The sequence below is a fragment of the Erpetoichthys calabaricus genome, chromosome 6, assembly GCF_900747795.2.
Source record: "Erpetoichthys calabaricus chromosome 6, fErpCal1.3, whole genome shotgun sequence".
Lineage (NCBI taxonomy): Eukaryota > Metazoa > Chordata > Cladistia > Polypteriformes > Polypteridae > Erpetoichthys > Erpetoichthys calabaricus.
Genome location: NC_041399.2, coordinates 32592597 through 32620261, shown reverse-complemented (window position 1 = coordinate 32620261; position 27665 = coordinate 32592597). Strand labels below are relative to the sequence as shown.

At 38.0% G+C, this 27665-nt stretch overlaps 1 protein-coding gene across 2 annotated transcripts in view; it reads left to right on the top strand.

Annotated features, from left to right (window-relative positions):
• Positions 1-27665, top strand: part of trappc8 (trafficking protein particle complex subunit 8) — a 126779-nt gene that overhangs the window by 57633 nt on the left and 41481 nt on the right. For both annotated transcript variants that reach the window (XM_028803465.2, XM_028803464.2), the window contains 8 exons: positions 5318-5433; positions 6994-7144; positions 12178-12278; positions 13551-13656; positions 15800-15931; positions 18422-18646; positions 23525-23633; positions 27358-27552. In XM_028803465.2, the coding sequence (XP_028659298.1) occupies positions 5318-5433; positions 6994-7144; positions 12178-12278; positions 13551-13656; positions 15800-15931; positions 18422-18646; positions 23525-23633; positions 27358-27552 (1135 nt within the window). The remainder of the gene's footprint in view (positions 1-5317; positions 5434-6993; positions 7145-12177; positions 12279-13550; positions 13657-15799; positions 15932-18421; positions 18647-23524; positions 23634-27357; positions 27553-27665) is intronic.

Below are 27665 nucleotides of genomic sequence, written 5' to 3'. Positions count from 1 at the left end.
CGTGCCAGCAAAGCAGCGGGTCCAGATGGAGTATCGCCACGACTGCTGAAGGTCTGTGCATCGGAGCTGGGGGGTCCTCTACAGCGCATCTTCAACCTGAGCCTGGAACAGGGGAGAGTCCCGAGGCTTTGGAAAACATCTTGTATCACCCCAGTCCCAAAGGTATCACGTCCTAGTGAGCTGAATGACTTTCGGCCTGTTGCTCTGACATCACATGTGATGAAGACCATGGAGAGGCTGCTGCTTCACCACCTTAGGCCACAGGTTCAACACGCCCTTGACCCTCTGCAGTTTGCATATCAGGAGAAGGTGGGAGCGGAAGATGCCATCATCTATATGCTACATCGATCCCTCTCTCACTTGGACAGAGGCAGTGGTGCTGTAAGAATTATGTTTCTAGACTTCTCTAGCGCCTTCAACACAATCCAACCTCTGCTCCTTAGGGACAAGCTGACAGAGATGGGATTAGATTCATACCTAGTGGCATGGATCGTGGACTATCTTAAAGACAGACCTCAGTATGTGCGTCTTGGGAACTGCACGTCTGACATTGTGGTCAGCAACACAGGAGCGCCACAAGGGACTGTACTTTCTCCGGTCCTGTTCAGCCTATATACATCGGACTTCCAATACAACTCGGAGTCCTGCCATGTGCAAAAGTTCGCTGATGACACTGCTATCGTGGGCTGTATCAGGAATGGGCTGGAGGAGGAGTATAGGGACCTAATCAATGACTTTGTTAAATGGTCCGACTCAAACCACCTACACCTGAACACCAGCAAAACCAAGGAGCTGGTGGTGGATTTTAGGAGGCCCAGACCCCTCATAGACCCAGTGATCATCAAAGGTGACTGTGTGCAGATGGTGCAGACCTATAAATATCTGGGAGTGCAGCTGGATGATAAATTAGACTGGACTGCCAATACTGATGCGCTGTGCAAGAAAGGACAAAGCCGGTTATACTTCCTTAGAAGGCTGGCTTCCTTCAACATCTGCAATAAGATGCTGCAGATGTTCTATCAAACAGTTGTGGCAAGCGCCCTCTTCTACGCAGTGGTGTGCTGGGGAGGCAGCATTAAGAGGAAAGACGCCTCACGCCTGGACAAACTGGTGAGGAAGGCAGGCTCTATTGTTGGCATGGAGCTGGACATTTTAACATCTGTGGCAGAGCGAAGGGCGCTCAGCAGGCTCCTATCAATTATGGAGAATCCACTGCATCCACTAAATAATGTCATCTCCAGACAGAAGAGCAGCTTCAGTGACAGACTGCTGTCACTGTCCTGCTCCACAGACAGATTGAGGAGATCGTTCCTCCCCCAAACTATGCGACTCTTTAATTCCACCAGGGGGGGTAAACGTTAATATTTAACATTATACATAGTTATTGTCTGTTTTTTCACCTGTATTATTATCATTCTTTAATTTAATATTATTTATTGTATCAGTATGCTGCTGCTGAAGAATGTGAATTTCCCATTGGGATTAATAAAGTATCTATCTATCTATCTATCTATCTATCACGTATCACGTATTAAATAAAACTCCTCAAATATATTGTGAGCACAGGGGCTATTCGCACCCCTAGAGGATACGGCTGCTCCTCAAAAAATGCTGAAAGACTACCTTCACATTGCTCCCTTCCTTGCTGGGCTTACTTGTGGTTACTTTGTTTCGCTATATGCTTCCCACAAAGTGATTCACATACTTAAAAGATCAAACAGCACGTATTGATTTTTGATTGTTTTCTTTTCTCTCTCTCTTTTGCTCTGACATTCTCTGCTCCTGACGGAGGGGGTGTGAGCAGGGGGTCTGTTTGCACCCCTAGAGGATATGGACGCTCGTCTAAAAAATGCTGAAAGACTACCTTCACATTGCTCCCTTTCTTGCAGCTGCTTTGTCAAGCGACATGCTTCCCGCACAGTGCTTTGCATACTTAAAAGCCCAAAAAGCACCTATTGATTTCTGATTGTTTGCTTTTCTTTCTCTCTCTCTCTCTCTCTCTCTCTCTCTCTCTCTCTCTCTCTCTCTCTCTGACATTCTCTGCTCCTGACATGCACTCCTTTGAAGAGGAAGATATGTTTGCATTCTTTTAATTGTGAGACGGAATTGTCATCTCTGTCTTGTCATGGAGCACGTTTAAACTTTTGAAAAAGAAACAAATGTTTGTTTGCAGTGTTTGAATAAAGTTCCTGTCTCTCTACAACCTCCTGTGTTTCTGTGCAAATCTGTGACCCAAGCATGACAATATAAAAAATAACCATATAAACATATGGTTTCTACTTCGCGGATTTTCACCTTTCGCGGGGGGTTCTGGAACGCAACCCCCGCGATCAAGGAGGGATCACTGTATATCACTGTCTATGTGTTTCATATACATAGAACCAAAGTGCAGTTTTAACAGCTTGTACTTCATGGTGTTGAACTGACACACCATACTAATGTGAAACTGACCAGACCCCCACTCAAGTATAAGCCTAGAGTGGGAAATGCAGCAGCTACTGGTAAGTTTCAGTAATCAAAATAAATACCAATAAAATTACCATATGTTAATTTAAATCTTTAAAAACAAACCCAGTGCATTCTTTAACTGCCTTCTCTGCCTTATGCTTCCAGCCCTCTCTCTCACTCGCTCGCTGTCTCTCTCTGTCACGCGGCGTGTGTGTGTGTGTCTGTCTGTGTGTGTGTGTGTCTGTCTGTCTCTCTCTCGCTCTCTCACAGCGGGTCCTGACTCGAATATAAGCTGAGGGTGCTGTTATTCAGCACATTTTGGGTGCTGAAAAACTCGGCTTATATTCGAGTATATATGGTACATGTTACTGTAAAATATAATTTTATTCGTTCAGTTTACTTGTTATTAATTTGTTATTAATAAAATATGAGAGATAAATAATAATCTGTTGTAGTGAAAGACCAAGTTTGAAGAGAGGAATTGTGTATTTTTAAACAGTGAGAAATGTAGTCTAGAGAATAAATATAAAGGAGTTAAATCCAGAGCTAAGGGAAGTGGTGGCCCAATCCCTGAAGGAGGAGAGGCATACTAATGGGATGCCAAGAAGACTAGAAGATGAGGAGCAAAGTGACTGAGATGAGTATAATCTTGGGAAGATCTTTTAAATATGAAAGGGTCAGATTCTGAATGCTTTATAATTAAGCACAAATGTCTTACAATCACAACTCCAAACAGTGCTCAGAAAATTATAACATTAAAAAGATTTAAATGAAAACAGACTATTTAGCCCAATGAAGCATGCCAGTACTATCCAATTAATTCCTTCAAAATAACATCAAATAGAGTTTTCAAGGTCCTTAAAGTCCTACTGTCTTCCACACTACTAGGTAACTTATTCCATGTGTCTTTGGCTCTGTGGTTGAAGAAAAACTTCCTAATGTTAGTTAGAAACTTATAAAGGTAAAATTTGCACATTGTCCCAGTGTTTTTGTTGAACTCATTTTAATGTAACAGTCTTGATTCACTGTTCTAATTTTTCATTATTTTGAAAACTTCAATCATGTCACCTCTTGAGATCCATTTGCTTAAACTGAAAAGGCTCAGCTGTTTTCATTTTCCGATTAACTCATCCCCTGCAGTCCCAGAATCATCCTAGCCCCTCTTCTCTCTACCTTTTCTATTGCTTCTATGTCTTTTTTGCCACCTGGAGACCAAAACTACACACAATACTCCAGGTAAGGCCTTTCCTGTGTGTTATGAAGTTTGAGGATAACCTCCTTGGACTTGTACTCTACACATCAGGATGCTATATAATGCAACATTCTGTTAGCCTTCTTAATGGCTTCTGAACAGTGTCTGGCAGTTGAAAGTGATGAGACCAATGCAACTCCTAAATGTTTCTCATAAGGTGTACTTTCAAGTTTCAGACTTTCCATTGTGTATTCAAACCCAACATTTTTTCTTCCTATGTGTAATACTTTACATATATTTACATTAGATTTCATCTGCCACAACTCTGCCTAAGTCTGTATGCTTTCAAAGTCCATGTATGGTTTCTCTAACTGACTCTCTACCAACTCTCCCACTACTGTCTATATTTTTTTTTTTTTTGATCCCAAGAAAAATTTGTTTCTGTCCATCCATCCATTCATTATCCAACCCACTATATGCTAACTTACAGGGTCACGGGGTTCTGCTACCCTTTACTATATAAAGCATCTTACACTCTGCAGTCAGGTGCATTCTTCGGAGCAACATCACAACAGAACAGAACTGTGCGTTAGGAGCTTTGTGAAATGGGTTTCCATGGCCGTGCAGCTGCAGACAAGCCTAAGATCATTATGTGCTAAGAAGCACTGCACCATTGAACTCTGGAACAGAGAAAATGGGTTTTCAGGAATGATGAATCACATTTTACTATATGACAATCTGATGGAGTCTGGAATTGGTAGATGCCAGGAGAAAGCAACCTGGTTAAGCTACCTGGTTACTGCATAATGCCTATTGTAATGTCTGGTGGGGGATGAGTGTGTAATGGTGTAGGGCTGTTCATGGTTTGGTCTAGGTTCCTTGGTTCTAGTGAGGGGTACTTTTTAATGCTACAAAATACACATAGATTTTGTGGCAGTAGTTTGGGAAAGGTCTTTTGTTTGTTCCAGCATGACAGAGCCTTGTGCACAAAGACTGATCCATAAAGATATAGTTGATGAGATGTACAGAGCCCTGGTCGTCTTATCCACAATCAGTACCTAACCTGAAAGCCTTCCCTGAAGAGTTACAGCTGCAAAGTGAAGCCCAGCTCTACATGAATGTCCATGGTTTTGAAATAAAATGTCCAACAAGCTCATGGAGATGCGATGGTCAGGTGTCCATAAGCACTGGCTATGTTTCTTATTGTAAAGCTTTAGTTAACTGCTCAAAAAATTGCTTTTGTCTGATTTGTCATTGTTGGCTAAATTAATATGTTGTCACATTGCATTTCTCTCAAAAGTAAATAATTTCTTTCTTTAAAAACATAATATCACTGATATGGTGTAGTGTAATTTTGTATTAATTCTATGTTTGTCAGCTGAATTCTTTAAATGTGATACACTTTGTGAACCCTATGCTAAAATGTAATTTCGGATGATAAAGAAAAAGATAATACCCAATTCTTTCTGATATTTAAATTCAGATGTTGCAAGGTGTATGTGCCATGGGAAAGCTTGATGCCAGTGTTATTCTAAATTACATTTGCAAAAGCATAGTGAACCCTGAATATAGTTTAATTTACGATTGATTTTTTAGATGAATAAGAATAAGAATACCATTTTGGAATGTTTACAAAAATATATTCTTGAACGTATTTATTTTATTCCATTTTTCTAGCTTGTATCCCGGAAAGGAATAAGCAGATCATTGCTTTCAGCAACCAAAAAGTGGTTTAGTGGTGGAAAAGTACCAGAAAAAAGCATAAATGAATTGAAAAACACAGCAGGCCTGTTGTAAGTAATTTTCTTTTATCTGTTTTCTAACCTACCTTACATCTGACAGAGTACATGTTACTACAGTTTAAAATAGACCATTCATAAAAAAGCTATCAAATTAAATCAAATGCATTTGATATTCATTTTACTTCAATTTTAGTTTTCCCTGAGCTGTATTATCATTCTACTAGCATTTACACCTAACAGAGCAGGATTTATGGCCATTTTATGTAATGCAGTTATGAGCAATTTCCAGGGAACAACAAAAGTATTTAAGGAATGTATAAGAGAGAAAAAAAACAAGGTTTTAAGGCATTTGCTTGTAATCCTTCTCTCATATTGTGTTTCCAATTTCATATTTTAGTACAAGCCTTGGTGTTATTTTTAACATGCCAGTTATATTAATATCATTATGTCTGAACATTTCAACCACTGTTTTATCTAAAGCAGACAATTGTTTTCTTTTGTTACATAATTGTGTAGTTATAACTTTTGTAATCTGAGGTACTTACACATTTTCCTCTCTGTAAATAAGATATATACTTTATGTCATATGTTGCAGTTTACACTTTGCCTTAACTGAGTGGTCTATGTAAAGGACCTGCTTTATTATTGTGAAGATATCTGGTCAGGCTGTGTAAAGCTGCCGCTATAAGGATAAAAAGTACAGTCCTTGTGCTTGTGCTCGGTGGAATGATGAAGGATAAGGAAACAGCCAGTAGGCATCCTGGCCAGATTAATTTTAAGTGGCAATCTCACCCCACTAGCGTTCTCGTGTGTTTAAATGTTTTTTAGTTTGCAATGAATTGTTTGAGGGTTACTTCAAACTCCACAATAGAATAACTGAATGCTTGCATTCCCATTCCTGTATCATTGTAACAAGTCATGAATTTACTGTCTGTTTGGTATAAGTGGCCTTTAAAATGTAACTTCTGATTAAGTTTGTTTCCTTGGGGTAATGATAGTTGCTGGTTAATCAGTTTGTTCAAGTTATGTAGTCCAGATAAAGCATGCAGGGATGGTGGTGAGTGTTTTTTGTTGTTTCAGCAAAAAGAAAGCAGTTAAACACCATGTGGAACATTATGTAATAAGAATGAAAATTAGCTGAACATGTTAACAGTTGATAAGTGTGTCTGTAGTCAACAGTCACATTTTTGCAACGTCATAACAGCCAAATAGCTCAGCTTTCTAGAATGTTTGTGAAGTTGCAGTGTTTCTCATTTGTAAAGTTCTGGTAAAACATGAATCAGACAAAAAAATAAAATAAAAGTCTTAATAGTTTGAATCAATTAGCCTAACGTCAATTACATATTTCTTTACCAAAATATTTCAGTAGTCGCAAATTATTTTAGAAAGTGGGCCTTTTTTTGGAGTAAACAAAATAATCCATAGTATGTTAAATAATACATGATTAGCTTTAAGCCCAGAGTTTAGTTGTAATTTGTATATGGCCCTCAAGCCTGAAGTTGAGTAGGTTTTTGCTTGACTCTATGTTTTCAAAAGTTGCCATGCATGTGTTTTATGAGGGAGGATGTCATTTCATTTTTCTTCTAAATGTTTTATTTTATTTTTTTGTAGATATCCTCCAGAGGCTCCAGAACTACAAATTAGGAAAATGGCAGATTTGTGCTTCTTGGTGCAGCATTACGATTTGGCATATAGTTACTACCATACAGCCAAGAAGGACTTCCTAAATGATCAAGCACTGCTTTATGCAGCTGGTGCTTTGGTAAGCTTGTAAAGTTCCAGTGTTTTTTATAAGTTTAATTCTAAACCTGGTTTACTCTCTTTTTTTAAAAAAAAACAAAAAAAACTTATTAAACTCTTATGTTTTACGCTTTGGTGGGAAGTAGATCTTAATTTTCTTAATTATTTCTTAAAACTTTTTTAGAAAAAATGATGGCACAGCTTAAACTTTTAATAACCAAGTATATTTTATTAACGTGCTGATCGTCAAGCTCAGATATTTAAGATAGTAAAACAGCTTAAAAATGAAATTGTGTAGTTTGTATGCAAGTTTGGAATTGTTAGGAACTTTGAATTGTAAAGTTTTCCTTTGTTAAAGAATTAGTAAAGACAAAAATTGATTTGCTTCTTAAAGTGTGTTGTTTAAGCATTGTGTGTCTGAAAAATAGAGACTTTTGTGGCTAAAACTCTAATCTTGGATAGACAAATACAGTGGGACAAAGACACATTTTATCTTGATTTACCTCTCTGCACCACAGATTAAAATTACAAGTCAGATGTGACTAAAGTACACATTGCAGACACATTTGAGAATATTTGCATGCATTTCGCTCACACCATGTAGAAATTACACTTTTTATTCATAGTTTCCCCCCATTTCAGAGCAACATAATTTTTGGGACAACTGGCGTCACAGGTGTTTGTGATTACTCGGATGTGTTTCATTGCTTCATTAGTGTCAGATGTGTGTGTCAGAGCCTACTATTCACAGAAGGCATCATGAACAGAAACAGGCAACACTGCAAGATGCAAACCACTAGTTACCCACAAACACAGGATGGCCAGTGTGTGAAAAAAAGTACTTAAAAGAGCCTGCAGAAGTCTGCAAAAAGTGGAAAGATGAGACAAAGATGAACCTGTATCAGAGTGATGTCATCAGGTAGATGGGTCCTGTCATCTGATTGGCCAGCTCAGCACTGACTCAGCTGTAGTATGGCCAGAAGGGGTCAGGGGAAGCTTGTTGGCTGAAGTCTCCGGGACTTTGAAAAAATCTGAATTCTCTTATGTGATATAATCTACTCTTACATTTTGCTCTGTACTTGTACTTTTACTGTTGTATTCCTGTGGTGGCAATGATAGACTGGCCATTTAGATCTGTGAAGAAAATTACTTGTGTCCTGTTCTGCGTACTGTATTGTATTTACCCCATTTTTTTGACACCCATTGCATGCCCAGCCTATCAAAAAGGGCTATCTCTCTCTGAATTGCCTTTCCCAAGATTTCTTCCATTTTTTCCCCTACAAGGGTTTTTTTGGGTAGGTTTTTCTTGTCTTCTCATGGGGTGGGGAAACGCTGAGCAGCAGGAAGTGTTGGGCAGGGGACACCTCTACAACATGGGTGCAAAGCTTTAGAAGGGAGAGGAACAATTACTGGGTGGCGACCCTGCTAGACCCCTGGTACAAAGCCAAGATGGGGGAGTTTATAGAGCCTAGCCAGCAGGAACGGAGGATGTGCTACTACCTCCGTTATGTCCTTACCCGCAAGCTTCCCTGCCACAAATCCCCCCATAAAAAGAAATGATTCGTTTTGCACCAAGTCTTGTAAAACTTGACTTATTTGTATGGAAAGTTATTTGATATTAAAATCAATAAAATCCAAAAAAAAAAAACCCAAATGCTATAAAATTTAAAGCCCTAATGGCACATTAATACAGTGTATAGTAGGTGAACTCAATTTAAGGAGCTTAACAGATAAGTAAATAATTCAGGTTCTCAAATTTTATTTTTATGAACATATATAGGAAAAATAATAAGTCGTATATCCTTTTGTCAATTGTGAAGGTCGATCTTAGTGTTCCATGTCAACATAAGAGAAGGAGGCTGCAGTTTAGGTCTTTGCTTATATGAAAAATAATGAAGTCTATCAAAATTCATTACACACATAAAGAAGTATATTAGAAAGCAATATTTATTTTTCTTATCAGCAGTAACCCATTAAAAAATGTAAAGCAACTGTTAAATACTTTACTTTGACCAGCAACAAGACTAATCAGCATCATCAGTTATTAAAATATTTATTTTGCCACAAATCTAGTTGTTTCAAATACCAGAAGCTTTATACCTTTTTCGCAAAACAACTTCGAACTGTCAATTTATAGCACTATTTTCTGTAAGCTATTGTCTAAGAAAAACAAATTCTAAGTCTGCCCACTAGATGGCAGCACCATAATACAACACATTGTGCCTTAACAGGCTCAGTGAGATATGTCATAACTCGTACCTCGTGTTAAGATGTTGGCTTTTGTGCAAATGCTTGTGAGCTAAACACAGATAACATTGTATACTTGGCACTGTAGGCAAACCTGAGACTGTGACTTCTGTTATAATGGTAAATGAGCTTTAATCCGCAGAATGTTAGCATCAGATGTAGGGTTCCACGGTTATACCAGTTACCAGTACTGGGAAAGTGCTGATAATTCCAAATTTTAAAATGGTATGGTACCAGCAATTTGGGATTTTTGGTACTGGAAGTCAACGTCAACTTTCCTGTCTGTCCTCCCCTACACATTCCCTTGACATACAAAAGTGTACACATGGAAATAATGTCTGTTCTGTGGACATAACAGGCTCCGAAGCAATCAGCAATTCACACGGAATGCACCAACATTGTTTAGACGAGTTCAGGATTTCATTGGCTTCCATCCTTGTTGGAATTGGAACTTAAAAGAGAAATGTTGCTTTGACGCAAACAGGACTTGACAGGGGACTTTATTATTTAGATTTGCATGGAGCCCCACCTTATTGCTTCAACATGATCAAGACTTCACAGAGGAATCCCCACAATCCCACCCCATTGCTTCAATGGTTGCGCAACTCATGCTTTCAAAAAGATAGGGATGCCTTGTACAACAGGGAAACTGGAGTAAGTAGGTTTGAAATTGCCCGTTATTTTCCTCAGAACCATTTTGGTACTGGTACTGAGGTACGAAACTGGTATTGATACTAAAGTAAAACGTTTAGTACCGATCTAACACTGGTCAGATCTACCAGACTAACTCTTCATGCAACTTGCACGAATGCTGCCAGTATGGAGCTGTTCACAATATTTTTTCTGATATGGTTTTGCAAAATATAACTATTAAGAAAATTAAAACAGACTCCATTTTCAGGCTGTATTTGCAGGTTCTTCATTATTCTCTGTAGTGCTATATGCCATTTGCTGGAAATTGCCCTGCAGCTGATTTAAATGAGCATTTTTTCCCAGCACCCCATGATGGCTTGCTTTGCAAGGCCTGTGTGACATCAATAAAAACCATGCGCTGAATAAGACCTTCTGTAATAATAAACAAAAGGTGTATTACTTTTTACAAGATGTTTGTCTTCTTGATGGAAGAAAAAAGTGCAAAATATCTGTACAGATAGAGCAGAAACAAAAAAGATATTCCAGATGTGCCTAGAGCTGCAAGTGTATTTGCAGATTCTTCATTATTCTCTGTAGTGGTATATGCCATTTACTGGAAATTGCCCTGCAGCTGACTTAAATGAGCATTTTTTCCCAGCACCCCATGATGGCTTTGCAAGGCCTGTGTGACATCAATAAAAACCATGCGCTGAATTTATGCTGCCCAATCTGCTTTGCGCATGTGTGATATCAGGATTAGATCCAGCTAATTTGAAACCCTGTATGCATTTAAAAAAAAAAAAAACCTTTCATTAGAGGATTACGTTGGCTAACCATAATGAGAATATTACAACCAGTGCCACTGGATATGTAACAAGAGATCGTTCAGTTGCATGCACAGCACCACATGGCTAATTACGCATATATAAATAGCCCATGCCCAGGTACCAGTCAAAGCAAGCCTTAAGGGAGACCTCCCCCTCCTCACTTCAAAATAAGACCTTCTGTAATAATAAACAAAAGGGGTATTACTTTTTACAAGATGTTTATGTCTTCTTGATGGAAGAAAAAAGTGCAAAATATCTGTACAGATAGAGCAGAAACAAAAAAGATATTCCAGATGTGCCTAGAGCTGCAAGTTCAAACAATGGAAGAAACCAGTCCTACTCTGCTTCGAATGTGTGCTTTAGGATTGTGAGCAGAATGATTTACTAGTTTTTGGCCATTTGTTGTATTTTGTTTATAGTTATCATTCCATCTGCATCTTTTGTTGTTTGAGGCATGGTGATGCAGTGATTAGAACTGCTGCCTCACAGCTCATATCACATTTTTGGCCACTTAATCGATCTGTCCTGTATAGTCATCAGATGCTTTCCTAGCCCTCATTGACACGTAGAAGACCACTGCACCATTATAATCTACTCAAAACTATTTCAGCCCCTCCTTCTTTATTGACTTCAGTGCATTTCACAGAGTTCAGTGAAATTCCCAAACATTTCTTTTATTTTAACAAAACTCACAGCAAAGACAGTTCTGCGGGGTTTGCTCATCAATAGTGTTGACCAGAACTGTGCACAATACTCCAGATGCTGTTTCACTAATGCATTATATAGTCTAAGCATAATGTTCATTGATTTATATTCAAGTTTTTACAATATAACTTAGCATTTTATGTATTTTTTATTTTTTTTTATTTTTATAATTTCTTCATATTGCTTAGACAATGAGATCGTTGTCAACACAAATCCTTAAATCCCTTTCAGTGGTTTCTTCCTGTAGGACATTGTCTGTCATCTTGTATTTATAATTGACATTCCTTTTTGCAATGTGTAGTACTTTTCCACTTTTCTATACTGAACTTAATTTTGCAGATTTTTATCCAGTTCTGAAGATTGACCAAGTCTTTTGGAATCAGTTTTACTACCTCCTCAATATCTGCTATCCCACCAGTGTTTATATATCTTATACTAAGAGTTCGTCCTTAACATAAAATGGCTTTCAAGTGCATAACAAGGCTAATTACAAATGCAACTTACAATACCCTTTAGCTTAGTCTATTCTCTATGGCAGCAGTGTGGATTGTTCAGTTTTCCCTTTGGTTAATTTTCCACTTTAGCCTGTTTTAGAGATAAAATTGTTATAAAACCATGAGTGTTATTTGACTCTTCCCTTTAGGAAATGGCAGCCGTATCAGCCTTTTTGCAATTTGGAGCTCCTCGACCGTACCCAGCTCATTATATGGACACTGCGATTCAGACCTACAGAGATGAATGCAGGTTTGTTGAAAAACGTCTACTGTTAGTGCTAACAGGAAGCAGCAAAGGATTCAACCTGTAGTTTTCATAATTAGGGAAGTATTTTGAATTAAGATGAAAAGTAAATAGTGAACATAGTACACTTTTAAATTATAAGATATTACCTTTAGATAATTGTTCCTACTGTGTATTGTTTCATTTTCTTTCAATTTACTGCTGTTGATATTTCTTTTTGTGCTAGACCTAATATTTTTATTTTTACAGTTCTTATGTTTTAGTTGTCTTGTGCTCATGTCATATTGTTTTGAATTGTTCACTACAAGCTTTGTAGAATGTCTTGTGACGTTGAGGAAAAATAATAGCTTGTAACTGTAGTGGCACTAGTGATGAATGAATTTTCTGATGGAGCACAAGTACATTTTATAACCTTATTGGCCCATGGAATGTGCATGTAATTTCCTCCCATTCTAGTTGACTGTATAACTGCAAGTTATTGCTGATAGATCTATACACATGCAGCAGTGCAAGGCAGGACCTGGTTATAGTAAGTGGCAAGTATATATAAAGATGTTAGGTACAATAGTGGTCAGTGAAAAGGCATTGATTGGTACAGTAGATTTAAATATCTTTTGTCTTAACATAAAGGACAACTTAATGTCATGGTTAAAGCCCAAAGTTCATTATCCTGATATTCTTTTTAAGAAGAGGTATCTTAAGAAGTAATTTCCACTTGCAAGAGATCTTTCTAGTTAAGAGGAGCTCAACAGTTCATTAAATGGCAGCAGTGGTATTACAGTACATGCCCATCAGCAGGGCCTTTTCCTGCCACCCGATGAAACAAATATAAACCAAGATAAAAAAAATAGAACTGTGTGTAACTGCTCTGCATGTGATCACAATATCCACACATTATTTACAAAGGAAATTTTGCCTTAATTTGTGCTGGTGATGATAGTACTTCATAGCTTCTGCAGGTATCAGCCAGTGCTACATTTTTTGTTTTATTTACTGTATATGTGCTGTTTTGAGTTTTATTTGTTGTAATTTCTTTGTGTATTTTAATAGTTAATATTTTAATTTACTTCATCTACTTCTTAAGTTGTGCATTGGTGGGGTGTACTGTTATTTTTGACATATAAAATAAAGATAAAGATTATTAATGTTGTTAAATTTAAAATAATTATTAAATTAAATTGTTATTAACCCATTGTGATTTGAGGCCTTAAAAGTGAATTATGTTAATTTAGATTTATCTTTCCTTTTGTGTATTTAATTTTGATTGTTTTCTTCCAGGAATATGGTGCTAGCAGAAAGGTGTGCTTTGCTGAGTGCAGAAATTCTAAAAAGCCAGTCCAAATATTCTGAAGCTGCTACACTTTTGATTCGGATGACTGGTGAGGTAAAACAAAAGCTAATATAAAATATTTATTTTTCATCCCTTTCTAAATTACTCTGAGCTGTTAAATTCCATCACTTGGTATCATGTTAATGTAAGGCACATTGCAGTTAATTTTAATTTTACAATAGCAGCCTTTTTTTTATTTTATACAAATAAATAATATGAAAAGTCAATTTTAGTGTTAAAATAAGAGGATTTGTAATTTTTTTGTCTCACCTTTCATTTGCACTATGATACACAAAAGCTATTTTAGGTTTAAGTTTGTGACAACAAACTGAATATAAAAATGAGCTCTTAACTATGCAAAAGTCTTCGGTACCCTGCATTTTTTATATAGTTTTGATGTTTGTTTTTTGTCTTTGCATAGGTGTGTCAATAGAAAGGAACATATTTCAGATCTCCAAATATTAATCTTCTAAAAGTTTAATATTAGGGGAACTTTGTTTGTGTGTACAGTAATCCCTCACCTATCGCGGGGGTTACGTTCCAGAGCCCCCCCGCGATAGGTGAAATCCGCGAAGTAGCGACCTATATTTATTTTATTATTTATACATATTTTAAGGCTTTATAAACCCTTCCCACACTCTTATAAACCTTTCTCACTCTCTTGTTAACCTTTCCCACACTCTTATAAACACTTCCTATGCTCTTAAACACTTTCTACATTCTTAAACACCTCAGACCAACACTGCACACTGCCTGCACGCAGCGATCAGACGTCAATGTGTCTGCACTCGCTTTGTGAAGGGGGGCAGCTGAACTGACGCTGAGCAGAAATGGACTTTGTGCTGCTTCTGCCAAAATGCCTGCTTGTCGCTCTGCTCGAGGAGTGTGTGTGTGTGTGTGTGGGTGTGTGAGAGCTGAACGCACCTTCGCTCAACCCCCCCCCCCCCCCCTTCCCGGAAGCGCAATAGGCTCCTGCCACTTCGCATTGTCAAGGGGGTGGGGAGCTGAATGAACGCTAAGGAGAAGTGGACTTTGTGCTGGCTTTGTGCTGCTTGTCGCTCTGCGTGTCAATAATTTAAAAGCCTGTACAATCAGGCTTTTAGGTGTACATCACCAATTTTCCTGTCTCACTGTCTTGTCTTGCGTGAAGTTAAAATGTTTTATAATAGTGAGATGTTACTCATATCCTTAGCCCGACATCCACATATCATATGTGTTAACAAAGTGTGTTTTATAAGTTTACATGTGTTTAAAGCATGTGGGATGGGTATTTTAAGGCTTAAACTAAAAAAATGTTTATTTATATGGTCTTTCTATATCACGGATTTTCTCCTGTTGCTGATGGGTCTGGAACATAACTTCCGCGATAGGCGGGCAATCACTTGTATTTAAAAATCCGCGAAGTCGTGAATCCGCGAAAAGTGAACCGCGAAGTAGCGAGGGATTACTGTAATTGAAAAAGGTAACATATTGCGTAACAGACCACTCTTCAGATAGAAATGTGATTACTTTGCAGGTATATACTGCATGATTAAACAAAGATAGCAGACAGGTGCTATTGACTAATAACATAATAAAATGATGGAAACAGTCTAATTAACTGAAACAGAAAAGTAATAAAACTGAGACAAGAACCACAAAAGTAAATCGTGTGTGCTAGATGTGCCTGTTTAACCAAGAGTGAGAATAGCAGCAAAACACAAAGTGATACATGATCAGAGTCACTCCAAGCAGAAATTTTGCAACAGACAGGAGTTTCAAAATAAGCTGTCAGAATTCATCTGGAGAATCACAAGGAAATGGGCAAGAAAGAGGACCAGAAATGCAGTTGTGGTTGGCTACAGAAGCTCAGTGCAGCAGAAGGCCTGCACTGTTCTCACTGTTTTTAAACAGTTTCCTAACTACTTTAATGCTTTCCAGTCCTTTCATTGTGCTGTTTATTTTCTCCTGTACTGTGCTATACAGTATGTATGCAGTTATCCTTTTTTATTTGTACAGCTACAGTACTTTTCAGTTAATAGTAAGTTATTTTACAGTCATTGTTTTAGTGTCATTTTGTTTATATACTTCTACATACTCTTCCTACTAGTATGAGAGTGTTAACATTTTTAAGAAGTTCTAAGTGTCTGTTTTATTGTGTTTTTCTTCATTTGAGTATTTGTTCACTTTATAAATACTACTCATTTTTGCAATTAAGGATTCAGACCTACGAAGTGCCCTTTTACTGGAACAAGCTGCCCATTGTTTCATCAATATGAGAAGTCCAATGGTTCGCAAGTTTGCATTTCACATGATCCTGGCTGGACACAGGTTTAGTAAAGCTGGGCAGGTAAGTTTATTAGATAATCAGATTTCATTTTTTTTTGAAAAAGTATGTCAAATGAGTGAGAGGGGGCAATCTGAACCAGAAGTACAGATAGGTTAGGTTCAGATTTTCTAGTTATAATTTGACTTGTACTAGAATGCAGGAATTGAATATGAAATTATCTTATTTTTTATTTACTTTAGTTACAAAAAGTAAAACAGTCCTTTTTGATGTGAGGTCTTTTTATCAGTTTTTTTCAGTTTGTTTGATACATGTTTTTGGGGAACCAGAGCCGCTACACCTAGAAGGTAAAAGACCGCAATCACCAGTCCACCACAGACAACAATCATGAATTCACTAATATTTACTTACACCACGCTAGGCCAATTTGGGGATGTGAGTTAACCTAGTACACATATCTTTGAGATTTGACATGAAATAAGAATACCTGTAGAATACTGGCATAGAAAAAAGGAGAAAGTTCAAACTCAAAAGAGCTGGGAGGCAACATTAATAATTTTAACTTTTTATTTGCATTTTCACTTTTTGTGTATGGTTGCTGTGATAGGTCCCAGCTGCCCTGTGACCCCAGTCTGGATAAGCGGGTTAGGAATATGGATTGATAAGTAGATAAATATGGTTTTCCCTTTGTTGTTACAATTGCATCTTAAGCATTTCCATTATTCTTTAGTGCATTAAAGAGCTGGACCTAAAATTAATGGTTAGTCACATACTTCACCAATTAGTGAATTGAAGGTTTCCACATTTTTTTTTTTAAATTTGGCTACCAAACTGGTTAAACAAATAACTGGTAAAGCAGGTACTCATGGTACATTCTTAGAAAGTAGATTTGCCTATATTTGACTGACCAGTCACTCCCACTCTGTGTTAAAGTATATTGACCCAGGTTTAATCCTCAGTGATCCTTTTATTTTGTTTAGTTATTTGAGTGATAAAAGCTTTTATGTAATCATGGCCATTGAGTGGAAGACTTATGGAAAGTTAGGTGATCACAGCTCACTGAGGAAGTTGTGTCAGGCAGACTCTCACTGCATTTCACTGAAGGAGACTTTTTGAACTCGGTTAATATCTTTTTTAGTTTTCTATTAGAAAGAAATCTGTTGTCTTTTCAGGTACATTATTTTATGTAGCTATTTTCTTTTATTTTACGCTTGCATCTATATATGGTGTCAATGCAGATTTATATATTAACTTACTTTTCTTTTATACTCTTATTCCATGTGTTTTAATGGAAAGAACCATGACTTTAGGTTTGGAGTTGTTATTTTTCCTCCTAGGCACCTGACACCCAACTGCAGAATATTACAGTGTGTGCTGGAGATCATTGTCTGTTAAAGTAAAAAGTAACATCATCATCATTCATAAACAGGAGAGATGGAAAACCTTAGATTCTAATTGTAGAGACTGCCTAAGCCTTGAGTTTAGTTTAATAACCTTTCCATAAAAACTTTAAACGGTAGAAGAGACGAGATTCACCCATGGTCCCAAGGTGGCATCCTTAGAATTGGCTTAGTGTCACATATACAAACAAAACTTATTTCATAATATCTTTTTCTAAATTGTCCAATAGTTAACCTCATCATAGCTTTCTGAAAGCTTGACAGCTTCCCTTAATACTACTGCCTATCAATGGGTTTATTAGGGGAATAATGAGTTCACCATTCACCATCTGTCATTACTCAAGTGTATACAATATAAAGCTACAGATCAGATGACTTAATTGCAAAGTTAATCATTAATTTAAACCAAACTAGATTTATGAGCAACATGGTGTTTATTATGAACAATCAGTGATTAGAACAAAAGTCTGAAAATTTACCGTTTTAGGTTGACTTCTATCATATCTTAAGTGAACATTGAAATCTATGAAGAGGAGAGTACAGTCAGTTGATGATACCTTTGTAAGAATTAAATCCACAACAAAAATGGGAGGACATAGTTGTTTAGTAAATGAGTTTGAGTTCCGTTCTGCGACTTAAAATTTAATTGAATCAACCCATACATCAATAGGGACAAACTGTCAACTGTATGACACCCATTTACGGTATGAGAAGGAGACCAGCCTTGACTGTGAAGTCTGGTTCCACAGCCAGTGATTTGTGAACAGATTGACCAAATGTATTTAGTTGGTATTCTTTATCCTTCCACACAAGATCTGGTTCCTCCCTCTGCAGACATGGTGTCCTGTGGCCCTAGAGCCAGGTTCCAGTATCCCGCACATTTCCAGGGAGGTTGGAAAAACATATGATATTTTCAAATTACTGATGTTTCATTATGAAAACATGTCAGTAATGTGCTGTAGCAAGAATTCATCCTATCACTTCCTGATTGTCAAGTGTCTTGTAATTAGAATTAGCCTTAGGTTTGAGTAAGTTATAAAATATTATTTTTCTTTAAAATGGAGTCAGAATTTTTGGATTTTTACCTGAAGTAACACTTAAATTTAAAAACTTATCTAGGTCCAATGTCTTTTTTTTCTTTATTTCTTGCTAGAAAAGACATGCCTTACGCTGCTACTGCCAAGCAATGCAAGTATATAAAGGAAAAGGTTGGACACTTGCAGAAGATCATATCAATTTTACCATCGGGCGTCAGTCATTTACACTAAGGCAACTGGACAATGCAGTTTCAGCCTTTAGGCATATATTAATTAATGACAGCAAACAAACAGCTGCCCAGCAAGGAGCTTTTTTGAGAGAATACCTTTATGTGTACAAGGTAAGTGAAATACCTACTAAGTGTCTGTCTTATTTATTAATAAAGCCATTGAGTTATACTGTTGTATTAATTAAGTGAAATAGAAGCCTGCAATTCCAATGCAAACAAGGCAACAAAAATTACAAATGATAGCAATTATAGATTTTTTTTTTTTAATTTTACTGCTTCATTGTAATTACATGTTATTAAAATTCTCTTGATCACTAGGTTCACTATAACATCCTTATAGTTCTATATATTTCTTTAATCAGAAATATAAACATTTGGGTGACATTTGGGGACAGTGGTTAACACTGCTGTCTTATTGCAACAGGAACTTGTGTAGTTCTTCTATCCAGCAAGTCCATTGTTTTGTTTGCCTATTTTTGCCACACCCCAAACATCTGCATGCTAGACAAATTAGAGACTAGTTTAAAAAAAATTAACATTTTTGGTTTGTTTTCCTCGGGGTGAACATAACGCTAATGAGGCTACATGTAAGCTTAGTTGAATGTCAACAAGAAATAGTATATTTCAATAGGGAGAAAGTTATTTGTTTTACTAGGAAGGAATCAAAGTTCTCAGCTGAATTTCTAACCCAAATGTTAAGGAAATATTTATTCTATGGTACCCACTTCATTGTAAAACAATTGATTAGTCATACTGTACAGCATGTAACTGCTATAGGAGTTTACAAAGGACAATTACTAATTAATAACCAAAATTGTTATGTTGCCAACATCAGAAATCCCATTACCATTTGAAATGAAGCAACATCCATTTCCAGTTCTTCCAGTATTTGCAATGACAACAGTCAAGGGCAAAGATTTAGAAAAAATAGTACTAATTTTAAATGAACTTTTTGGATGTGGACATTTATATGGTACTTTCTTGGGTTCAAAGAAGGCAGAATTTAAAAGTATTATTTAGTGGAAAATGTACAGTTGAAACATCTTTAGATTGAAGTAGTTTTTGTAAAATGCATTTTAATTAGTTGAAACCAAGTAGAGATTTACTAGGGGGCTCCGCCCCCTGCTCGCTTCGCTCGCCAACCCCTGGTGTTGGGAAATGACAAAGAGCGTGATGTATGAATGAGATATAGAATAGTGTGAAGGTGTAGATGATGCAAATAGAAAGCAAACAATAAAGTGTGTGGCATAGTGTAAAGGTTTATTGGAAAATTTCTTTGTACACGGAGTTGTGTCTCTCCAGGAAGTAATGCAATGACTTGGGTATTTATGTTTTCCACATCAATATTTTTTGGACATAATATAGTGCGTTGTGTTAAAAGGGGCATTTGGTCTAATGAGATTGCTTCTCTGTAACTAAGTCGTCGCAGATAAAGGCTTGAGGAATTGTAATAATATCTGGGTGAAGTCTATCTGTATTGGTGAGTGTACCATCTCCCAGTTGTAATAACCAATTGTTATGATCTGGATCTGGACATCGCATGTTTTGTACTAACTGTATCTTTTGAAAGCAATGCCAATTGTCTGCGTATTTTAAGGTGCACTGAACAATAGCTGAGCGCATGGCATGTGGAACAATAGCTAAGCACTGTCTAAAATCTCCTCCTAATAAAAGAACCTTTCCTCCAAAGGGAATATTATTATTCATCAACGTTTGTAGAAGTTTATGAATGGTGTTGAGTAAGTGACTGGATTACATTGTACATTCATCAATAATTAACAGTTTTGCAAGATGGATGTCACGTGCAGTGCTACTGTTTATGTTCATAGTGGATAGCGATTTGTAGGATCTAATGCAGTTCATAAAGTTTTTACTTTCAGGTACATCGTTAGTTAGAAGGTTCTGTGGATATGTAGGATATGAATGTAAAGGAGGCAGTCCAATTTGACCCATTTGAGAACAACGTGTAAATTCATTACTTGTATTGCTAGTTGTTTCTTCAGGGAAGTTAAGTGAAAGACAATGATTGCAAATGACATTCATTAATCCCAATGAATTTTCCTGAATAGTGGACTCATTATTGAACGCGTTGTCAGCTAACGCAAGCGTTTAGCAGGTGTCTGTTGTTGATGTCCGTGTCGTGTATGTTTTGCTTGTGCCGTTTGAGAGGCGCATCGTTGTATGTCCAGTATTTGGGACGTGTTGTTTTGGAGCTGTAATCGATTTGCCTGTGCTGTGTGAGAAGCCCGTTGTAGTTTACAGCGTGCATTGTTTGTATTGAGCCTTGCCCGTTTTTGTATGTCGGTCAGTTGAGCTTTCTCTTTTTGGAGCCTTGCCTGCTTGTTTTCCGGCATTTCAGAAGCGCGGTGTAGACGTCTGCGTTTATTTATTTTGTCCCCTCGCTGCCGTTTCTGTATGTCTGAGACGGGAGGTGTTTCGTTTTGAAGCCGTGCCTGTGTCGATGCAGCACCGTGAGACGTGCGCTGCATGCGTCTACGTTCAGTGTGTCTGTCCATTTGGGTTTGTTTCTGTAACTGTGTTAGTTGAGCTTTGCGTTCTTGGAGCCGAGACATTTTTTCTTCTAGAAATATGGATAAGTAATGAGGAGGATCGCACTCACTGTTAATATGGAGCCTTTTCTGCGGTTGAACGGTTAATAGTGCGTCATTGTAATGAGATCCACCTATGCTGCATAGTGTGAATTGTGTTTGGTCCCGTTATCCGAGCGGTATCGTTTTGTACCCGTGATCGTGAATTCATGACTTGTTTGTTCTTGAGCGTGAGAAATATGGATAAGTAATAAGGAGGATCGCACTCACTGTTAATATGGAGCCTTTTCTGCGGTTGAACGGTTAATAGTGCCTCATTGTAATGAGATCTACCTATGCTGCATAGTGTGAACGTGTTGAGATGACGTATGTTTAATACGGACGGTTCATTTAGAAATGGGGCTTTGTGTGTCATTTGTTATTTATGTTACTGTAGTCGTGGGTCTGAATCGTCGTTTTTGTGTACGTTTCGTGTGCTATGTCCGTAGTCTGTCCCGTTTCGTGTCCAATGGGCTTTGTGTGGTGCTCGCGGCTTCTTTTTTTGTGTGTGCTACGGGCTTGTTGAATCCTCCTCTTTGTGTGTGTCCCGTTTCATGTGCAGTGGGTTTCGAGCTCCTTTTTTCTGTGGTCTGACTCCTTTTTTCTGTGCGCGATGCCTCATTTCTTATTTTACATTGCATTCCATCCGGTTCCTGTTGCTTGCAGGGGGGGGGGGGATTTGTGGGGCGCCTGCGCAGTACGTCTTTTGCGTCCACGGCCCATTGCCGGATGTCCCTGCGTCCATCCGGTTTAGCATTCTCGGTTAGTAATGTGGATTATTTATTTGAAAGAACTGACTTGTATATTGTACAACTCTAAAAGTAAAAAAGCCTCAGCTCATCAATTAATGATAGGTGCTGATAAATAACAGCAACAAAATAGAGACTGAAGAAAGGATTACTGTCTACGTGAAAGATGTGGCTTCCAGCAAAGAGCTCAGCATTGGGGAAACCTTTTTATAAACATCAAAATAATACAGCTGCAATTTTTCTGTTTTAAGGCAAAGAAAGCAGGGCTTCATATTAATGTTTGGAAATAAATAAGCGAGCTTTGCTTCTTTATTAGAGGTTTTCAAGTATAATGAGTACATTATATGACACATGAAGATGCAAGCTTAACAGTGGCTGCCAAAAACATGTTGACAGAAATGGGGCCATTGATACTCATTTAAGAAGTAAGATAAATGTATAAAAAAGCTTTTATTTTAGAGGCTACATTAGTCAGTTTTATAAAATCTACTGATGTTTTAGTCTTGTGTATGCTTTGGCAATACAAAACTATCCCAGTTTCTAGCCATAATCCAAAGTCAGTGAATTTCTGCCATATTGCATTAAAATATTTTGATAGTCTATGAAATATTTTACATTAAACATTTAAGGACAGAATTAACAAAATTAACACTTGAAAAATTTGGAAAGCATTGCATGTGTGACAAAAAGTCACTATATGAGCGCTGACCCGACACAGACAGACACGGGAGGCACACTGATAAAACAAATGTTTAATTTCTATTTCTTTGCCTGTGGGCAACGCCTTCCCCGTTCCCACAGACACAACTCCACACAATACTTTTATGTCTCTTATTCTTCCTCCACTCCTCCTCCATAAGCTTCGTCCTCCTCCTCCCGACTCTGGCCTTTGGAGTAGTGGCTGTTGGCTCCTTTTATAGTACACCCGGAAGTGCTCCAGGTGCTTGATGACTTCATTTCTGGCAGCACTTCTGGACTGCCCAAAAGGGCTCAGCAGCTCCTGCTGCAGTGCCCCCTGGTGGAGCCTGCGGATCCCAACAGGGCTGCACCAAACACCAACTCCCATGAAGCCCTGTGGAAGTCCAAGGCACCGCTGCAACCCAGGGGGATTGCCATCTAGCGTCCCGGGTGAGGTAACGTACTGGCCACGCTTGCTCCCCTGTTCCTCTCAGTGTGGAGGCGTCACACATGCTACACATGCATTACAAGTCTTAGAAGTACATGGAGTACTACCCAGCCAAACACTATTTGAATTCAGGCTGCATCACTAAAATAAAGCAGTATCATTAGCTACTACGTTCCCTGTTGTTTATTTATTTAGTTAGCAAGATACATAGAAAAATGCTAAAATGGGTGATTATACACTCTGTATTAATGTAAGAAACAAAAAATTACTGAGCAGGTACATTGCTAGTTTCTGTAAGAGAGCTAAGTGTAAAGAAAGCAAGTGTAGTAAGAAGCAGATGCTTGAATTAACCAGCTTCACACTGGTAAACTAAATTGTACACATGTCATGTAACCTATTTGAGTTTTCTTTAAATAATAGTCTGTATCATTGTATTTTAATGAGGTTTTTAAATGTGAATCAGCAGAATTTATTTTTTAAGCAATATTCTTTACTTTTAATTTTGTATTTTTGTATTATTTTCTAGAATGTAAACCAGTTGTCACCAGATGGACCTCTTCCACAACTTCCACTTCCTTGTATACAGAGTTCACAAGCTAGAATATTCTTTGGGCATGATCGGCGACTAGCTGAAGGTTTGTATTTAATATGGTAAATATATATGGTAATTTTAATATGGTAAATAGTTATATTACTTAAGTGTGTATGGTAATTTAATATGGTAAATATTTATATTACTTAAATTGCTGAAATTTGGCAGGATAGTATATCTAGGGCAGTGAGTAACTGTTAAGAAAGGACATTTTGATATATCGATATTTAGGGGTAAACCCAAAACAAACCCCTGCCCCCTGTATAGTAAGTGTATGGGGGATTCTTAGGCAGCATGTCTTTGTTTTGTCTTAGCCAATTGAACACCACAAGCAGAAGAGCCCTACTGACCAAGCTGTAGCTGTAATCGAACAGAGAAATGGGGCTGCCACTGAGTGAAGAAGGGAAGCTGCCATGCACATAAAAAAGGAGATGAGGTGGCAAGCTGCCTGGAAAATGAGATGTGTAGTGAAAAAAGGGCAGCTAGGCAATCCTCCAAGGAAGATGTGGTTAGCAAGTGGGGTCATTTGGTAAAAGGAGTACTCCCTATTTTGTTGGCTTCTTCTTACTCCCCACAATGTGGTGTGAAATACATTTTATTTCATACAGGAGTGGAATGTTAGGAGTGCTTATATACATATACTTCAAAGAAGGATTGGTGGGGGGGGGGGGATATTTGGTGGTAAAGTACATTCAGTAGTGCAGAGAACTGGGGCGTCCCCTTGGAGGTCAGACTCCAACGTGCTACTACACTTCTGCTTACCGCTACAGCGCACCAGCACACTTCAGTTTTCCAGTGTACTACCCAAGCTGGGAAGATAACATATTTTGCATGTATGTGATGTGACAGTAACTCGATCTTCTTACAGAAACATGACATGAAAAAAGAAAAGAGAGAGCGTAATTTTTACCTTTAATACTTTTCTTTAGTTATTGCTCCTAGACTACCATAACCTCCCACACCTATGGAAGTCACTGCACACTGGAGAGATTCCAAAGGGATGGAAAATGGCAAATATTATCCCATTACATAAAATGGGTGACAGGGCAGATCCAAGCAACTATAGGCCAGTAAGCTTAACATGCATCACAGGAGAATTAATGGAAGGAATTATTAAGGATAAGATTGAGCAACACCTGGCAAGGACAGGAGTTATTCTGAACAGTCAGCATGGGTTCAGAAGAGGGAGGTCGTGTTTTACTAACATGCTGGAATTCTATGAGGAGGCAACAAACGGAATACGATCAAAATGGAGCGTGTGATATTATTTATCTTTCAGAAAGCATTTGATAAGGAGCTACATGAGAGGTTGGGCATCAAATTAAAAGAAGTGGGAGTTCAGGGTGATGTTTTTAGATGCATGCAGAATTGGCTCAGACACAGGAAGTAGAGGGTGATGGTGCGAGGAACCTCATCAGAATTGGCCGATGTTAAGAGTGGTGTGGTGGCGCAGTGGGTAGCGCTGCTGCCTCGCAGTTGGGAGATCTGGGGACCTGGGTTCGATTCCCGGGTCCTCCCTACGTGGAGTTTGCATGTTCTCCCTGTGTCTGCGTGGGTTTCCTCCGGGCGCTCCGGTTTCCTCCCACATTCCAAAGACATGCAGGTTAGGTGGATTGGCGATTCTAAATTGGCCCTAGTGTGTGCTTGGTGTGTGGGTGTGTTTGTGTGTGTCCTGCGGTGGGTTGGCACCCTGCCCAGGATTGTTTCCTGCCTTGTGCCCTGTGTTGGCTGGGATTGGCTCCAGCAGACCCCCGTGACCCTGTGTTCGGATTCAGCGGGTTGGAAAATGGATGGATGGATAAGAGTGGTGTTCCACAGGGGTCAGTGCTAGGGCAGCTGCTGTTTTTAATATATAGAAATGATTTAGGTAGGAATATAAGTAACAAGCTGGTTAAGTTTGCATATGATACCAAGATAGGTGGATTAGCAGATAATTTGGAATCTGTTATATAATTACAGAAGGACTTAGATAGAATAGAGGCTTGGGCAGATTTGTGGCTGATGAAATTTAATGTCAGTAAATGTAAAGTATTACACATAGGAAGTAAAAATGTTAGGTTTGAATACACAATGGGCGGTTGGAAAGTCGGGAGTGCACCTTGTGAGAAGGGTTTAGGAGTCATAGTGGATACTAAGCTGTCGACTTCCTGACTGTGTTCAGAAGCCATTAAGAAGGCTAACAGAATGTTAGGGTATATAGCACGATGTGTGGAGTACAAGTCACAGGAGGTTTGACTCAACCTTTATAACACACTGGTGAGGCCTTATCTTGAGTACTGTGTTCAGTTTTGGTCTCCAGGCTACAAAAAGGACATAGCAGCGCTAGAAAAGGTCCAGAGAAGAGCGACTAGGCTGATTCATGGCTACAGGGGTTGAATTATGAGGAAAGATTAAAAGAGATGAACCTGTACAGTTTAAGAAAAAGAAGATGAAGAGGTGACATGATTGAAGTGTTAAAAATTATGAAGGGAATTAGTACAGTGGATCGAGACTGTTATTTTAAAATGAGTTCATCAAGAACATGGGGACACAGCTAGTAACTTGTTAAAGGTAAATTTCGCACAAACATTAGGAAGTTTTTCTTTACACAAAGAACGATAGACACTTGGAATAAGCTACCAAGTAGTGTGGTAGACAATAAGACGTTAGAGACTTTCAGAACTCGACTTGATGTTTTTTTGGAAGAAATAAGTGGATAGGAATGGAGAGCTTTGTTGGGCTGAATCTAATGTCAGTGTGTGTATAAATCAAGTAAATAAATACCAGTACCACATACTGACATGTGGCAAGGTGTTGTTAAATGTGTAATTTGAAACTTTTAAATAAAATTTAATTTCTCAAAACGTTTACTGGATGTATATGTAATTCTTTACGTTCACACTTAACTTTTTTGTGTTATTGTTTTGTATTGTTAACAAAAAAAACAATACTTGAAAATGTCTCCCTGACCAGAGCAATGCCTGAGGCATTTGCCTTATTGCCAGCCCTGGATGTGACCATATTTTTTAATGTGTTGAACAAGCCACTTCCAGGCATGACCTCTGCTGTTCTTCTTTTCGACATATGTTGATGTGGGTAGCATCAACAATGTGAGTCATTTTATATGAAGTTTGTACTAATGTTTTTATCATATATTATCGTGCTTTCTTGAGTAATTTATCTATCTGCAGTCATGCATGAGTGCAGAAGAAACTCTCTATGTACTAGTGGTACTGTAAAAAAGCTGGTACTTTCTAATTGAATTTGTACTGAAGTGTTGGTTGTTTTGACATCCCTAACTATGAGGCAGAAAGTTTCCCTGTCTCACACATTGTTCCATCTTATTTGCTAGCTAAAATGTTGTGGCTTTACATCCCTCAAGCCTGAGGACCAAGTTGCTGATAAGTCCTTCATACAGAGTTATTCGTTGTGGCCCATAGGGTTTCTCTTTGATTCTTGTGTTACAGAGCTCTTGCTGCATGTCCAAACAATTGTGGTCCTTGGATAAGACTTGCACGCTTTCTGGCCTTATTTATTTATGCATCAAAAAGAACCCTAATTTAGTTATTTATTTAACGTCTGTTTGTTACTGTTCATTTTTCCAGTATCTTTTATTATTTTTTACTAAATTCTACACAACTGAAGTTTTGCTTGCTGCTTTTATATTTTTGCAATACAGTGTTTTAAAAGATGATACAGCTGTTCCGTTTATTATTTTTAACTTGTTATAAGATTAGTTGCTGTATGTTATCAAAAAAAGAAAACAAAAATGTTAATTTGTTTTTAAGGGGAAAAACAGGCAGCAACACACGTTAGCTTGGACCAGGAATTTGATCGTGAATTGTCACAACAGTGGAAAGACCTTGAAGAAAAGGTTGTAGCTGTTGTTAATAAAGGAGTAATTCCACTCAATTTCCAGCCTGCACAGTACTGCCTAAACAGTCAAACAGACAACCAGAGATTCCCTTTGGCAGTTGTTGAAGGTGAGTGGGAAACTGTTGGAATTTTGCTTTTGTTCCGCTAAATAAAATATGCGAAGCAATATGTTTTTAGTATGTAATTATTACATTCATGCTCTGACGGGATTTTTACTTAG